General features: G+C 39.1%; 3 protein-coding genes across 3 annotated transcripts in view; 2 read left to right on the top strand and 1 right to left on the bottom strand.

The window, feature by feature from the left end:
* The window catches only part of LOC134653126 (kinesin-like protein KIF12), a 61,701-nt gene extending 57,281 nt beyond the window's left edge, over window positions 1–4,420 (top strand). The window contains exons 10-14 of the mRNA XM_063508430.1: window positions 120–235; window positions 989–1,093; window positions 1,350–1,467; window positions 2,327–2,552; window positions 4,218–4,420. Coding sequence (XP_063364500.1) covers window positions 120–235; window positions 989–1,093; window positions 1,350–1,467; window positions 2,327–2,552; window positions 4,218–4,356 — 704 coding nt within the window. The 3' untranslated portion in view covers window positions 4,357–4,420. The remainder of the gene's footprint in view (window positions 1–119; window positions 236–988; window positions 1,094–1,349; window positions 1,468–2,326; window positions 2,553–4,217) is intronic.
* Window positions 4,421–5,515: 1,095 nt separating this feature from the next.
* Window positions 5,516–6,527, bottom strand: LOC134652635 (PHD finger-like domain-containing protein 5A). Its single transcript, XM_063507795.1, has 3 exons — window positions 6,414–6,527; window positions 6,142–6,332; window positions 5,516–5,682 (listed from the first exon to the last, which is right to left on the bottom strand). The coding sequence occupies exons 1-3, from the start codon at window positions 6,463–6,465 to the stop codon at window positions 5,593–5,595; spliced, it is 333 nt and encodes a 110-aa protein (XP_063363865.1). The 5' UTR covers window positions 6,466–6,527; the 3' UTR covers window positions 5,516–5,592.
* Window positions 6,528–6,810: 283 nt separating this feature from the next.
* Window positions 6,811–14,970, top strand: LOC134653124 (probable ATP-dependent RNA helicase DDX47). The gene is made up of 8 exons (XM_063508429.1): window positions 6,811–7,000; window positions 7,166–7,424; window positions 7,930–8,096; window positions 8,901–9,137; window positions 9,875–10,098; window positions 12,226–12,358; window positions 13,734–13,862; window positions 14,794–14,970. The coding sequence occupies exons 1-8, from the start codon at window positions 6,854–6,856 to the stop codon at window positions 14,950–14,952; spliced, it is 1,455 nt and encodes a 484-aa protein (XP_063364499.1). The 5' UTR covers window positions 6,811–6,853; the 3' UTR covers window positions 14,953–14,970.
* The last annotated feature ends 1,639 nt before the right edge of the window (window positions 14,971–16,609 follow it).

Genomic DNA, 16,609 nt, shown 5'->3' on the forward strand with positions numbered 1-16,609 from the left:
GGGGACCTAAGGTTTTCCCAACTTTGGCGGGAAATGAGATGTAAATTCGTCTATGTTCTTCATTCTGACGCCACCATGACCACTTTTGACTAAGTAGAAGTAATTACTCCTTTTTCCAGGATACTGCATAGCTCAACTAAGCGACGGTAGGAAGAGAGGCCACATACCGTACCGGGACAGCAAGCTGACGAAACTGTTAGCTGACAGTCTGGCGGGCAATGGTGTTACTCTAATGGTAAGATAAACCTTTACGGTATTCTGGCCAAGACAATTATGGGCACTGCCTGGCCTGCCTTTTGAACTCTGAGTTTAATAGAGTTTTGTATTGTATTGTGTTTATTGTATTGTAGTAAGAGCTTGTAAAGAAAGACCTTAGAGTTTAACTTAGAGCAACAGTAAGTATACCTATATATACCTATACCTGTATAGGGTTGGTCTCGGACTGTCTAGAACACAAAATGACTAGTGTAGTTGCCTATATCCCTTTTAGTCTACATCGCAAACGGTCTAGAACACAAAATGACTACAATTATTTAGACCTTTATTTACCTACATTTCGTCGGTTTATCTTTACGTTAGCGATGTCGACGGAGCCCCGCTGCGCGGGGCTCCTATTTCTGTGCGGTTTGGCCTTCGGCCATTTGAAGATACCTAACGAACCTAACCTACCTATATGTGGTCGTTTTGTGTTCTAGAAATCTAGACCGTTTGCGATGTAGACTAAAAGAGATATAGGCAAAATATTACACTAGTCATTTTGTGTTCTACACAGTCCGAGATCAAAGCATTAAATTTTTTTTTAACAATTAATTTTAGCTGTTCCAGTAGGTCTATTTGTATTGATTCGCGCAAATTCCCATGATTCTCCTGTTAAAATTAAATTGCTTTATTATTGTATTGATTCCCGCACATTCCCATGATTCTCATGTTAAAATTAAATTGCTTTATTTTCGTCAAGCGATCACATGTGAAAATTGTTTTACCACAGATAGCGTGTATAGCCCCTTCGAGATCAAACATAAGCGAAACGGTCAACACTTTACGATATGCAGCCCGAGCTAAGAAGATCAAAACCAAGCCTATCGTCAAAATGGTAATAACTTCGTCTATGACAAACAATGATTCAAGTTTTGCACACTATAAGATACTTTTATATAGGTACCGTACTTTAGGCACTCTCAAAACATTAACTGCTTTACGTACACTGCAAATTTAGGCCGCAGATATGATCGATTACTCATGTCATTACAAAAATTTACAGAATTTGTAGGCATCTTTAATAAGTTAATAACAAATCATGAATTGCACATATTCTAGGTACCTAATACAAGAGAATTAATTGATTGCAGGACGCAAGAGATGCGCTCATTCTGAGTCTGAAGAGAGAGGTGGAAGCTCTCCAAGCAGAAAACCAACACCTCAGAACTGCGCTACACGTCCATACAGATTACAATATGGAGTACAGCAGTAAGTACCTACACGAAACATTATCCGGTTCGAAGGACCAAAACTGAGTTCTAAGTCCCTGCTTACAAATTTACAAGTTGAAATTATCCATTCATAGAAGGAATAATCGCCGACTTAATACATCGTCTCATACATAATAGAGTCTACGCCAACTGTGCACCGACCACCGATGCGAACAGAACAAAGTGAGAGTGTGTCATTATAAGGGCTCATTTAGACGGTGCGAGAACTCGCATGCGAGTTTCATTACATTGCGTTATTTGATCGGTCGGCTGAATTGGTGTAACCTCAATGGTCCGCAATGTAACTAAAATCGCATGCGAGTTCGCGCGCCGTCTAAATGAGCCTTAAACATATAAACATGTCATTCATAGAAATTAATAATGACATTCTGCACTGTGTCATTGCAAATTCCATGCAGAGTCAGCTTGCTCCCACTCTATCCCATTTTAGTTTTTTTAGGGTTCCGTACCTCAAAAGGAAAAACGGAACCCTAATTAGGATCATGCACTCGTCTGTCTGTACGTCAGAAAATTAAAAAATAAAGTTTTTCAAACTATATCGTGTTACATATCAAATGAAAGAGCTCATTGTAAGAATCTCAAATATATATTTTTTATAATTTTAGCAGTTATTCAAGAAAAAAGGCAAAAAATGACCATTCCCCCCCTTGTCTCCGAAACTACTGGGTCTAAAATTTTGAAAAAAAAATACACAAAATAGTTCTTTACCTATATATGACAGGAAAACCTATTAGAAATGTGCAGTCAAGCGTGAGTCGGACTTTACGTACCCTTGGAACGCGAGTCCGACTCGCACTGGGCCGGTTTTAGTACCTACTTATGTTTACTATTCACAGACCATCAACGTCCCCGCAACACCCCTCCAGCACTCGAAGCCAACAAGCTCTACCAGCTGCCCCAATCAGAGCTAGTCGAGCTCGTCCAACTCCACATGGACGAGAATTCGGCCTTGAGGACCGAGAACCAAGACCTGTTCGGCGTGAGGGACCAGCTGCTCAGGGACCAGGAGCTGCTGAGCCGGGAGAACGAGCGGCTGCTGAAGAAACTGGAGGATGTCAACTCGTAAGTTTGTATGTATTTGTGTGGTTTTGTCTTTAGAAAGTAGTTGTAGAATTAACAAACACCCGATACCGTTCTGCAGAAAAGACTGAAAGAACGAACGGGCGTGGTCTATTATTATTATTATTGGGGTTGGGGTGGTATCGGGCCTTTGAGTGTCACGTCGACCAAGTATTGATCTATTGTGACGGCCCTTTAAAGTTCATTACTAATGCCCGTTGCATCCAGAAAATTACAGATGCTTTGGGCCGTAACGTTCTGTACCTCATAGGCTTGCAATACATGCCGCCCTAAGTAGGTACTTCTTTTTGACATTAGTGGTCCACAGGAACAGAGAATGTGCATTGCAGTCTCCTCTGACTCCTGGCAGAACCTGCATGTCGCATCTTGTTTCTTGCCATTGCATCTCTTCTTGGCGTGGTCTAGGTGACAATCGCTATCTCTTCGCCGTCGAATCGCTTTGTGTCTCTCTATCACTCTTCCATATTATACTTCGTTTTTTTTAGCATTAGAAATAAGGTAAACAATCTTGATGTGTCTTTTAATTAAAAAACACATTTTAAAAATATGTTACGGTAAATATGTAACAATTATGAATGTAATACGATCTTTTATAGTCTTCTGCTTTCATAAGTAATAGTTATTGATATTTAAAGTGTTTTTCTATTAAAAGACATGTCAAAATCGCTTACCTTCTTTCAAGTTCTTTCTAATGCTAAAAAAACGAACTTATAATGTGACAGTGACAGTTGCGTTTCGTTCACTACGGAGCGTCAGCGATTGGCATGTTATCTACGGGACCTGTTTCCAATGTATGGCGGGACCTACAAGTTTTTGCTGACTATCACTTGGTAGGTAAAGTTTCACGTAAGTATAATAGTTTAAATGACTGCCACCCGAGGAAATGGCGAACTTGAGGATCTGCCAAAAACAGTGAGGTTATTTATTTTCCTACTCGGACAAAATGTGCTACAATATATGAATTTAATATGCCATTTTAATAATGTATAAATGTTCGTAGGACTATATTCGGAAGCTGATACCCCGACAGGTTAGTCGTAAGACTTGCCGCGCATGGCACGCACGCAAAGTAACATAACAAAATTAACCCTCCGGTCGCTTTAGTCGGCAAAAGCTGTCAGCAGATTTCCACGTCACAAACCCGTACCGAAATTTTGCTGACGGCTAGGGCCTTAAATTAATAAATCTAAATTCAAATATAATAATACAAATGCATGTCTATAGGTAATAAAATTATCTACTTACTTAAAAATATATTAACAAATAAATAAATTATAAAATGTTAACCAACATCGCTAATAGTTTTCAAGCACATTCCCTATTCCACGTGTGAAAACTAGATGAATCTTTTGAGACACTGATTTAATTTTAAATTACATTTATATGTAGATAACTTCCATAATAATATTTGTACTTAACATATACTTTGGCCAACCATTTCCGTCACTAATAAAAAGGCGGCAAATTCATAACATGCGTATCAACCTTCCATGCTAACACTTTTTGAATTTCGCGCCTTTTTTAGTGACCTAAATACCAAACTATATTTCATAATCACTTTAATGCTCCTTTTTACCGAAGCACCAATAATTTACCAAGATCTTACCATGCAAAATTGTTCAAATTAACTAGTGTTACTATTTTCAGCGTATGCATTCGTTCGCCGATCATACCCGCGCGCCCCGCGTATTCTGACATGGGATCATCGGACCAGCCTAACATCTGGACTAATCCCGCTGGCTCGTCGACCAACAGCGTCGTCAGCGCAGGCAGTAGAGGCAGCTAGAGTTTACTGCCACGCAGGTTACAGTTACACAAGTCGTAAGAAATGACAGTTTGAAGTACAGTTGAGCTTTATCAGATGAACTTTCACTACCAGCCCAAGTCGAAAAATTCACCTTATACTCACCTTATGCCACAGGCGGACCTGCTGGATGGGGTATTCTTCTTATGATTAGGTTTTTATTTTATTGTATAGGTAAGTTTCTTTTATTTTAGTATTTATTTTAATTTATTTGTAGTTTTAGTTTAATTAAATATGTTAGTTTACATTTAATATGGTATTTTTGTGTAATAAAGGTAAAATTAACTACCTATATATATAGTGTTTTAAAAGGTGACTTATCTGTGTAACTGTAACCTGAAGTGGTATACACTGCATAGTAGCCTAAGTTAATATTGTAATATAAAATATGTTAGGAAAATAATCCTGTTTTATTGTTTGTGCAGTTGACTGTATAGTGTATATATTTATGTAAAGACTATTCAACATAATAATAACTAGTTTTAGTAGTAGGTAAATATTATACTTGACAATAAAGTGTTTCCTTGTAGTTTTAGTATAGTATAAGTAGTAATAGTATTTAGTTTTCACTGAGCCCTCCATATAAATTGTAGATGTAGGCATAAAATAAATACAATATGAAATTAGGTTTGCCCTTAATTTTTTAATATTGTCATTTCTTGAATAACAAACAAAACAGGTTGAAGTTTGTATGTATTGTAAATAAAGGCTTATTAAAACTAAAATTACATTGGAATTTTATTTACAAATGTTTTGTTCTTGTGTCAGGTTTTATAGGAATGGTCATACAAGCAAATGGAAAAAATACTTTATGGAATAGTAAGTTGGAACAGTTTTGTTGTTTAAAAAACTTTTAGGTTATCACAAAGGTATGGAACGAAATACATATATTATTGCAGACCAAAATATTTCTTTTAAATTAAGATATATTACACATTTTGTCAGAAAAGTAGTGTCCTTTTTAAACCAAATTTGTGATTAGGTGCTTATGTTGTGGTTTAAATATATTCCCACTGGTTGCACCGACCACAATCAGCAGATCGGTAAACATTTCACTACTATGAAATATACATAAAAAATACATAAAAGAAAAATTACAAATCATACATTTGCATATGGTTTGGTTTCACTTAGGGCTAAGTTAAACCAAGGTTAAACCCATTTTAAAGTCCAAGTCACACATTTAATAATACAAATAGCCTAAAGTTACAGCTACTACTAGTGTCTTCTGAATCCATACTTCTTTCTCTCGTAGAACAGATCAGTCTTTGAGCTTCCCAGGTTCACAATCTTTGGACACCCATCTCTCTGAAAAATAAAAATAATAATATCAAGACATGTAGTGGATAGATACTAAAGTAGGTGGTATTTTAGCTTGATATTAGGGCAATTTACAAGAGCCTAGGAATGTCACTACAGGTGGACTTAAAAGTTTAGTTTTTCTGATAACCCTTTAGGTGACCTACATCATTTTAGAGTGGTGAAATATTAAGTTTCTGTTAATGACTTAACTGAATTACAAATAGACAAGTCCCGCTAAAGGATTCTGTCATACAAAGCAATAGCCCTGATTTAGAAATGTATGTATATGCGATATTTATGGCTCAATCTGTTAGGGCACCCTAATCTGTCCCTGTCTGTCTCCATTTGCCTCATAAGTTTTTTCACACCACTAAAGGCAAGGGTTTCTTAAAAGTGGACATTACAAGCTTTAGGCTTTCAGAGGGTCTAGTTGCCAGTAAGTATTGTTAAGTATGAGCTACTTACATCTTTTTCTTGGATAGTGCATTCTTTGCAGTAATACGCGTCAGAAACGCCGGGCCCACCGCAGATCACGCATCGTCCCTGGTACGAGCCGTAGTTGCACTCGTCGCAGATGCGCACGAGCGTGCACGGCCGCACGTACGAGTCGCATATCACGCATTTACCGTCGCATTTCTCACACAGTCGGCCAATAGCTGAGAATATAAAGCGAAACGCTTTATGATTGCACTTTATTATCGTGAAGATACTTTACCAATGTAATTACTAAAACTTACCGACGCCGGGCTGTTTTCTGCAGAAAATTAAATCAGGATGATGCTTAGCCATTATTACTGTCTTATTTCGTATAAATTTTAATAAAACAACAATACTATAACCTCTACAAGACGACGCCGAATTTGACGTCAATGACGTTTCAGTTAGGGAGTTTTTCTGGAAAAATACCGCTGAAATGCTTGAGAAACCAAGATTTGTGTGCCGAAACACTGTTTTTATTAACTTTATTGAAAAACACCTCAATAAAAGTGTCTTGGAATGTTTGAGGTATAATTTTAAACGTCTAACACGTGCTCTCTTCTAGTATGTAAACGACATTTAAAAAATCTTTTGACTTTGACTTTGACTTGACAGTGACAGTGACAGTTGTGTACGGGGTACGGAGAGTTCTCACGTGTTGCGTGTTATTTATTAAAGATTTTATAAAAAAATCATTAAAATGACTGAAGACAATGATTCTTCTAGCAACGGAGAATCTGGGGATGAGAGCCAAGAAGAAGAGCAGGAACTTGTAGAAGAAGAAGAGCAGGAACAACAACCGCAAGAAATTGTTGAAACCGAAGAAACTGTAACTTTTAAAGACTTGGTATGTGGTACTTTTATATTTGTATTGTTTTGATTTAGATTTTCTATATAACCACAGTTTGCGTTAAATCGCTCATCTGCCTTATATATTTGTACATTTAAACATTTGGAGAAACTATTGTTTTGAGGTTATATCATGTCAGTATTTTATCTATTACATTTTCAGGGCGTAGTCGACGTATTATGCGAAGCATGTCAGGAATTAAAATGGAAGAACCCGTCAAAAATCCAGAAAGAGGCAGTACCCTTAGCACTGCAGGGCAAAGACATCATAGGTCTTGCAGAGACGGGATCTGGCAAAACTGGTGCCTTTGCACTGCCTATCCTGCAGGCGCTGCTCGAAAACCCACAGAGATACTTTGCCCTTGTACTTACACCTACTAGAGAGTTGGCATTCCAAATTTCAGAACAGTTTGAAGCACTTGGTAAGTTTAAGAAACATATTTTTTTTTCTATACTATAAAAAACTTGTTTTAGGAATGCTTTAGATCAGGGGTCACCAATTAGTTTCTACAGGTGTCCGGTGCTTAAAATAAAGTGACCATTGTGGTCCGTTTCTCCTTGAGTTTATTAAATAACCAAAAAAAATATAATAGGTTGGCAGTCTGGATGCGAAGTTGCGAACCGCGGTCAGCCATTTGGTGAGCCATGCTTTAGAAACATGAATTTTAAAAGTTATATGCAATTAAAAAGGACGGGGGCTTTCAGGCGCCAAGCAGGGGCTTCATCATTCATCATATTACACATTGTCATAATTTATGACAAATTAACAAGGTTAATCATGTTTATGACTCATAAACATGATTAACCTGGTTAATTTCCATTTCTTGATTTCAATAACATAATTTTCCATGTAGGGAGTTTTTTAATATGATGTTCAACAGAGAATATTTGTATTGCCGAATTCATTCATACTAATTTTTTTTATAGGAGCCAGTATAGGAGTAAAATGTGCAGTAATAGTGGGAGGCATGGACATGGTGGCGCAGGCCCTCACTCTCTCTAAAAAACCGCACATCATCATCGCCACGCCCGGCCGACTTGTTGACCATCTGGAAAATACTAAAGGATTCAACCTGAAGGCATTGAAATATCTGGTAAGTGGCTTTATTATCCTGTTTATTTTTTATATGACTAGGGTATAGAAAAAGATGCACTAATAAAAAATACTTTAATTTATAATACCAACAAGAATTAATGCCAAACTGGCAACTCAGTTGCACACCACATACTTTGTCGTAATTATACTAATATGGGTCACTATGGCTATGAACTTGTTGTGGTGACTTCTGCTTGTCACCTGACGATATTATGTTTGTAATTACCATTGGATGGAGACAGGTGAAGATAGAGAAAGTTGGAAAAAACTGGAGGAGGCCTTCACCCAGAGAGGGATCCATACAAACAACAAACAAACAAAACAACTTGCTCGAAAACGCATAGATAAACTAAAAGAAGGAGTATGGAAGAAAAGGCTATAATATATAATATACCATTGTGAACAAAGACAGTTCTATAAGAAGGTATTTAGTGCACTGATTGATGTGGCTTAAGGCTTGGCCAAACACAGAGCGCGACGCAGCGCCGCGTCCGCGGCACATGCTCAGGTTACCGACGTCAAACAGACTGCGTCCCGCCGGTTTCACGCCCCGCTTCTGTCGCGCCCCGCGCCGCGCGGCCGCTTGCGTCCGCGCAGCGTTGCGCCGCGCGGACTCGGCGGGCCGCCGCGTCGCGCTGGGTCACATCAGTCGGATCGGACGTTAGGCAGCGAGCGGTGGCGCGCTCTGTGTTTGGCCAAGCCTTTACCGCAACTAAGGGCTTCTATGGTGTTTATAAACTTCGGAATGCAAAGTCTGTATCACCAATTATAGAACCAACAGAAGTAATAAAAACATTCTCAGGTCATGGACGAAGCAGACCGCATCCTCAACATGGACTTCGAAGTGGAAGTGGACAAGATCCTCCGCGTGATCCCCCGGGAGCGCCGCACGTACCTTTTCTCCGCCACCATGACCAAGAAGGTGCAAAAGCTGCAGCGAGCGTCTCTTCAGAACCCGGTGAAGGTGGAGGTGTCCACTAAGTACCAGACGGTGGATAAGCTACAGCAGTACTATGTGTTCATCCCCGTGAAATATAAGGTTAGTACAAATTAGTATTTTCCTAAGAATTTGGAAAATACAGATGCAGACTTCTATGGATTGGAATTCACTTCTGTAGTCTGTGCTCTTCGATTAATACTATCTTGGTATTTTACATGCAAGAGTGAATAGTCAATTACTGAAGCAGTGCATTCTAGAATAGTCAAGAAAGTTACAGTTAATGTTGTTGATTGATCGATTGAATTCTTTCTCTTACTTAACCATTTCGTTTGCCATTTGTTGAAAGGTCTATTGAAGCCCTAAATATTTTATTTTATTTAGTCGTATGGCAATAATATACATTGAGGGCAATCAGAGTGTAGCCTTGAGGTTGCCAAGCCTTGGCTTGGTTGCTTGCAACCAAGTCAGGTGTCACGGTGTTCAGGTCCTCAGCAGGCCCAGGGTATGAGTGGAGTGGGCAGCGTTGGAAGATATGTTCAGTGGTCTACTCTTCCTCTCCGCATTCGCAAAGTGGGTAAGCCGTACATCCCCATTTGTGTGTGGCTGAATTGAAGCTGCCCTGTCCGGTACTCAGCCTATTCAGTTGGCACCAGGTTTTCCGAGGAAGGTCAAACACTTTTGGTTCTTTAGTTGGGTCAGATAAACGTTGCCGAAGCAGACCATTCCGCTTTCCACCTATCCGAAATGTTAAAGCTACTCAGGCTCTCAGCTGCGGCACAGGGTGGATACCAGGATTTCAGTCGCCGAGGGGTTGATAATAAATTAATTTCTTCCAGGACGTGTACCTTGTACACATTCTAAACGAGCTCTCCGGCAACTCGTTCATCGTGTTCGTGGCGACGTGCGCCGGCGCGCTGCGGGCCGCGCTACTACTGCGCAACCTAGGCCTCGCCGCTGTACCGCTGCACGGGCAGATGTCACAGAACAAACGACTGGCGGCCTTGAACAAGTTCAAGAATAAGAGCAGATCGATTTTGATCTGTACTGATGTCGCTTCCAGGTTAGTATGTTATGCACAATCAGAACTACCGGATTTGCTAATAGTTATTTGTTTTACAAATACCTCGTACACATCCTAAACGAGCTCTCTGGCAACTCGTTCATCGTGTTCGTGGCGACGTGCGCCGGCGCACTGCGAGCCGCGCTACTACTGCGCAACCTATAGTTCGTTTTTTTAGCATTAGAAAGAAGGTAAGCGATCTTGACATGTCTTTTAATTGAAAAACGCTTTTTAAAAATCAGTAACCATTACTTATGAAAGCCGAAGAATATAAATGATCGTATTAGATTCATAATTGTTACATATTTGCCATTATTTATTTTTAAAACGTGTTTTTCAATAAAAAGACACGTCAGGATTGTTTATCTTATTTCTAATGCTAAAAAAAACGAACTATAGGCCTCGCCGCTGTACCGCTGCACGGGCAGATGTCACAGAACAAGAGACTGGCGGCCTTGAACAAGTTCAAGAATTCTCAGATCGATTTTGATCTGTACTGATGTCGCTTCCAGGTTAGTGTGTCCTTATGTAAAAAATCAGAACTACCGGATTTGACGCAAACGATAATAGTTATTTGTTTTACAAGGGAGCATAGTTGTTGTTTAACCGCTCGTGCTAATATTGATACCCGAGCAAGCGAAAGATTGCGAAATCCAAAAACCACGAGCTTAGCGACACTAGCGACTCGAAAACCACTCGAAAAGTGCAATTTAGAGATTTTAAAAATTCAAAATTTTTCATGTTTCACACAAGGAAAATACTAACTGTAAAATATCAAACAAGATCAATTCGAAATGAATGTTTTTAAATATTGATCATGCAAAATCATCATTTAAAATTCAATTCTATCAACCAACATAAGGAAACAACTCAAGATTTGCATTTGATTACTTTTCCTCACATGTGGATAAAATGCAACTTTCTTATCAGTTTTTGAACAATCAAGAGAGCCTTATATTGAAGTTTTACGCGATTAAGTCCCGTGTTACTTATAAAATTACAAGAGAGTCTTTAAATACTAGTTGGTGTGGTGAAAATGTATAAACGTCTCTTATTATCGATTATCGTGTCCTGAGCAAAGCAGACCTTTCGAATCTTTCTTTTACCTAACCTGGTCATTAACCCATTGACCGCCACAGTCGGCTGTGGCCGTCATCGAAAAGTCTTGCTAACGACGGCTACAGCCGACAACTTCGCCAATGTAATAGGGATTTACGCGGGACTTCGTAAAGTTCAACTTCGCTTAAATAATTGCGATCGCCTGGCGTCGAGAGCACGGCATATTCCTTCGCCGTCTGGCGGTTAAAAGGTTAAAGGAAAGTCTGTTAACTGTGTTACAATCTCACAATAGGCTACATGACTAATTTTTTTTTATGGTATCAATCGATCGGGTTTGTTTTTAGGATCAAATGTCTATATGGGACCCATTGCATTAAAGTAACAAAAAAGTCAGAAATTGTAGTCAAAGTCCGACAGTCGCACTTCACTCGCGAAACGCCCTATACAAAACGGCCAGAGGCCGTGACGTCATCGCCCTTCTTTTAGTATGGACAAAACAAGAAAATTGCGTTTTTGTCGGTGAAATATTGCGTTTATGTATATAGTTGCTATACAATATTTTTTTGTATGAAATGTAAGGAATCGAATGGTACCCTTACTTTTATCGTTTTTGGAAGTTAAAAAAAACTTAAATTTTGAAACTTTCAGGTCCTGTAATTTTGTAATTTTTCAATATTTTATTTTAATTTTTTTAATAAATAAATAAAATAAATAAATAAATACTATAGGACATTTTTACACAAATTGACTAAGCCCCACAGTAAGCTCAAGAAGGCTTGTGTTGTGGGTACTCAGACAACGATAGATATAATATACTAATACTTAAATACATAGAAAACAACCATGACTCAGGAACAAATATCTGTGCTCATCACACAAATAAATGCCCTTACTGGGATTCGAACCCAGGACCGCGGCTTCACAGGCAGGGTCACTACCCACTAGGCCAGACCGGTCGTCAACAATATCCACATTATTGTGATAAATTGCTCGTTTGCTATCTATTTTACTAGATTTTGTTATAAAATTCAACATCAGTCATCATCCCTATTGTACCTTATTGTGCAGAGGTCTGGACATCCCTCATGTGGACGTAGTCATCAACCTGGACATTCCGCTGCACAGCAAGGACTACATCCACCGCGTGGGCCGCACGGCCCGCGCCGGCCGGGCCGGTAAGGCCGTCACCTTTGTCTCACAGGTAACAATGAATTCTATAGTAATTTAAATTGTATTTTTTCCCTTATTTTCTCGTAATGCATGTTAATTATAAGATGTAATTATTTTTGAAAAGATGTGTCCCGCCGAGTTTGTTGCCGGTCCCATATTGGGATACCCTCCTCCAATTGAGGGGGGATTTAAATCTTCTCGGGGCAGAGGTGTAGGGTTGGAGCCGGTCTACCTAGCTTTATTTGACGTTCATAAGCGCATTGTAATTATGCCTACTTGAATAAACTATCTTTTATCTTATCTTATCAATATATACCTACTATAAAGTCTATTTTTTTATTCGGTAGACTGAAATGACAGTTAATAGTATGAACATGAAATGTCATTCCATACTATTAACTGTCATTTCAGTCTACCGAATAAAAAAATAGACTTTAGATAGGATAGGATACTAGACATTGCGGCCTTTGGAACCGCCCATTCAGACCTTTCTAATGAAGTGAGTTCTTGCCTATCCTTGGTAAACTCACATTCAGTGCCGAAAACCCGACCCGATAGTCGGGATCGTGGTACTACAGCTTTATGTGACGAAATTTTTATGGCCTGGCGCGGATGTCTTGTTTGCCTGGGTGGCAATGAATGTGTTAAACTTTTTCTTTCATTTTGATATTGATGTAATTTCAGCTAGCACGTTAACGCATTCACTGTCAGAGCGAGCTGTGCGCTACGCTTGTAGCCGATAACGTGTTTTTCCGCTTTGTAGCGCAAAGCGCCAACGAACAGAGTAGTAGCAGTCACTAGCGGTAAACGTGTTCACCCAGGATTGTTAGTTCGGCGTTGTAGGGTAGGTGCGTTAATTTTCGTCCAGCTCTAGTTTTCGTCCACTTGACGTAATTTGAATATAAACCTACATTGCTGCACAGGACTTATTGCAATCCTAATGTCTAAACAATACAGGGTGGATTTTCTTTTTGGGTCAGTGAGGGCAGCTACCAGATCCCGTGCTGCTACGAGAAAACGGTCTTAGAAGACCTTCCCTCGATTTCAAATTAATGAAGATTGGCTTTCAGATTTTGAAAAAAACATACAGGGTGCGAGAAAAGGGTCATTTTTGACAAACTTTTTTTTTTGATGCCAATCGATCCCATTCGTATTGAGGATCAAAAGCTTGTATGGAACCAAAAAAAAATTCCGGCTAGAAAAGCCACAAATCGAGGAAAACATTTCCCATACAATTTGTATGAAAATGAAAACTTATATTTTTCACATGCTATTTTTGTATGCCAATCGATTCCATTCCTATCCAGTATCAATAGTTTTTTTGGGGTCAAAATTAAATTTCACATTTTCAATTTGTATGAAAATGAAACTAACGCACCTACCCTATAGCCCCGCTATGGTTTCAGTACGACGTGGAACTGTACCAGCGCATAGAGCAGCTGATCGGCAAGCAGATGCCGCTCTATCCGACTGAGGAGAGCGAGGTGATGGTGTTGCAGGAGCGGGTGGCCGAGGCGCAGAGGCTCACCAAAATTGTAAGTATATTGTATGGGACTTTTTCAGACATAACATAGGTTCCAATCTCGACGAGGCAAATTTTATGACTTAGAAATGTCAATATCTACATAGTATAAAACAAAGTCGCTTCCCGCTGTCTGTCTCTGTGTATGCTTACATCTTTAAAACTTCGCAACGGATTTTGTTGCGGTTTTTATAAATAGAGTGATTCAAGAGGTAGGTTTACGTATAATTTGTTAACTCGTGCGAAGCCGGGGCGGGTCGCTAGTTAACATTAAGGTAAATGTGGCTAACTCCGTCCTACTCCGTCCACGCGCGTATATTTCTTTGTTTTTTGAAATCGTAGGAAAAAAAAAACATCCGCTTTCGATTGCTGAAACTAAAAGCAATCGCGGCTTTGTCGATGAAATTATCAATTTTGTTCGTTGTTTGAGAAAAACACTAGTAGACGGAATAGTCAGTATGACGGAATTAGCCACATTTGACCTTACTTATTTTGCGATATTCAAAACACAATCCAGCCTCACTTTTTATGTTTATTCACGAAGGTCCTTTTATAACTACGGTCGTTTTTCATAAGTGCCTACCTAATAACAACTAATTAATTGTATATATAAATATCTTGGCCAATATTTAAAACATTTGAACATGATAAGTCCGTTCCTCAACTATATCAACGAAGGCATTACTGATAATCGCCAATTCATAGGTATTCAAATGTGCATAAGTCGTTTTTAGGGTTCCGTGCCCAAAGGGTAAAAACGAGACCCTATTACTAAGACTCCTCTGTCTGTCCGTCCGTCTGTCTGTCACCAGGCTGTAATTTTCACATACGATGTATTTCTGTTGCCGCTTTAACAACAAATACTGAAAAGTACGGAACCCTCGGCGGGCGAGTCCGACTCGCACTTGGCCGCTTTTTAAGAATTGCTCTCTTGTTATATCTAGGAAATGAAAGAGTTAGAAGACAAGCGGAACACGAAGGGGCGCAAGCGCGGCGCGGATGATGATGATGATGATACGGAGAATGCGGCCGGCGTGCGGCGCCGGATCAAGGGGAAGGGGAAGGGGGGGAGTAATCATGGGGGGAACAAGAAGAAACGATGAATATACGGTTAAATATTACGATGGGTTTTATTCAGCAGTAACAATAGTCCCTAAAAATAAAATAGTAGTTTATGCAACAGTGATATAATAAGGGTTCTTAAAATTCAAGGGTCGAAGTTACAAAACGAGACGTAGTCGAGTTTTGTAAAAAAAGACCCGAGAATTTTAAGAACCAATTATGAGCTGTTGCATACATTACTTTTTCTATGACAGCTGCAGCAAAAAAAAAAAAAAAAAGAGTTATTATTAAAAAAAAAAGTGTTATTATTTAAAAAAAATTGAGTTATTATTTAAAAAAAAAAGAGTATTGTAAATGAAAACATACCTCTTCCAATCAAGATGATCGGAACTTGTATCTTTAAAAAAAACTACTAGCAGACTGCTAGCAGTCATCTTATGAGCCTATAGACAAATCATTCAAATGACATTGCTTTAGATATCACTGTCAGTCATTTAATTGACACATTTAAGTGCTGGAGTAGAAAAAAATAATTATTGTTTATTTCAGATTTTAAAATCCATATTCTAACAGCTACTATGGCTAGGTTCATCTTCCTCGCGTTGTCCCGGCATTTTGCCACGGCTCATGGGAGCCTGGGGTCCGCTTGGCAACTAATCCCAGTAATTGGCGTGGGCACTAGTTTTTACGAAAGCGACTGCCATCTGACCTTCCAACCCAGAGGGTAAACTAGGCCCGTATCGGGATTAGTCCGGTTTCCTCACGATGTTTTCCTTCACCGAAAAGCGACTGGTAAATATCAATTGATATTTCGTACATAAGTACCGAAAAACTCATTGGTACGAGCCGGGGTTCGAACCCGCGACCTCCGGATTGCAAGTCGCACGCTCTTACCGCTAGGCCACCAGCACTTATGCCGAGGTTAGTATAAAATAATAACGACTTTTACTTGTAACGTTATAAAATGATGTTCAAAATTGGATGCGAGTAAACTGTCGTTTGCGGCCGTGTCTTGTGAGATCGTAGTTAGAGTACAGACCTACGACTACGACCTACCTACTTAGATTTTAGTTTTATTCTACTGATTTAAATTTTAACATAGTTTTATTAATTATTACACTTCAGTCCTATACCTACTGCAAGTTTCTGTATACTAGTCGTTAGACACTGTCTTGTATTATAGAATCAAAAAACTCGCGATGAAAATCTTTCAACCTATGACAACGAAAGTCAACAGCTACATAGATAAAAAAATACATAGAGTGCTCACTCCATACATCAGTTTTAGTACCAAAAAGACTATTAGCATCTAGCATCGAGTAGCGGAACTATCAGTACTGCTACTTGACAATAGATGTAGCACCGACCGGAAAGTCTTATGCTGTTGAGATAAGACTTTCCGGTCGGTGCTACATCTATTGTCAAGTAGCAGTACTGATAGTTCCGCTACTCGATGCTAGATGTAGACACTGAAATTAATAGTCTGAACTGATGTATGGAGTGAGCACTCTATGTATTTTTTTCTCTATGACAGCTATGCAAATCGGAGACCTACCCTTATTGTCTATATCCCTATATTGCACCGTCTTTGACTTTACTTCTACAAGTATGTCATTTAAGGTGACGGTAGAGGTGGGTAAATTTTCAGATTCTGTCAATTTACCCCATTTCACACACAAGCGCACTTCACGCACACTA

This window comes from Cydia amplana, chromosome 12 (assembly GCF_948474715.1).
Source record: "Cydia amplana chromosome 12, ilCydAmpl1.1, whole genome shotgun sequence".
Classification (NCBI taxonomy): Eukaryota; Metazoa; Arthropoda; class Insecta; order Lepidoptera; family Tortricidae; genus Cydia; species Cydia amplana.

Bases quoted from the DNA above. Each gene is read 5' to 3' on its own strand.
- LOC134652635 (XM_063507795.1), bottom strand. From the start codon at position 6,465: ATGGCTAAGCATCATCCTGATTTAATTTTCTGCAGAAAACAGCCCGGC. The intron at 6,333-6,413 runs GTAAGTTTTAGT...TTATATTCTCAG, and splicing joins CAGAAAACAGCCCGGCGTCG to CTATTGGCCGACTGTGTGAG. The intron at 5,683-6,141 runs GTAAGTAGCTCA...TTTATTTTTCAG, and splicing joins GCACTATCCAAGAAAAAGAT to AGAGATGGGTGTCCAAAGAT.
- LOC134653124 (XM_063508429.1), top strand. From the start codon at position 6,854: ATGACTGAAGACAATGATTCTTCTAGCAACGGAGAATCTGGGGATGAG. The intron at 7,001-7,165 runs GTATGTGGTACT...TTACATTTTCAG, and splicing joins CTGTAACTTTTAAAGACTTG to GGCGTAGTCGACGTATTATG. The intron at 13,863-14,793 runs GTAAGTATATTG...TGTTATATCTAG, and splicing joins CGCAGAGGCTCACCAAAATT to GAAATGAAAGAGTTAGAAGA.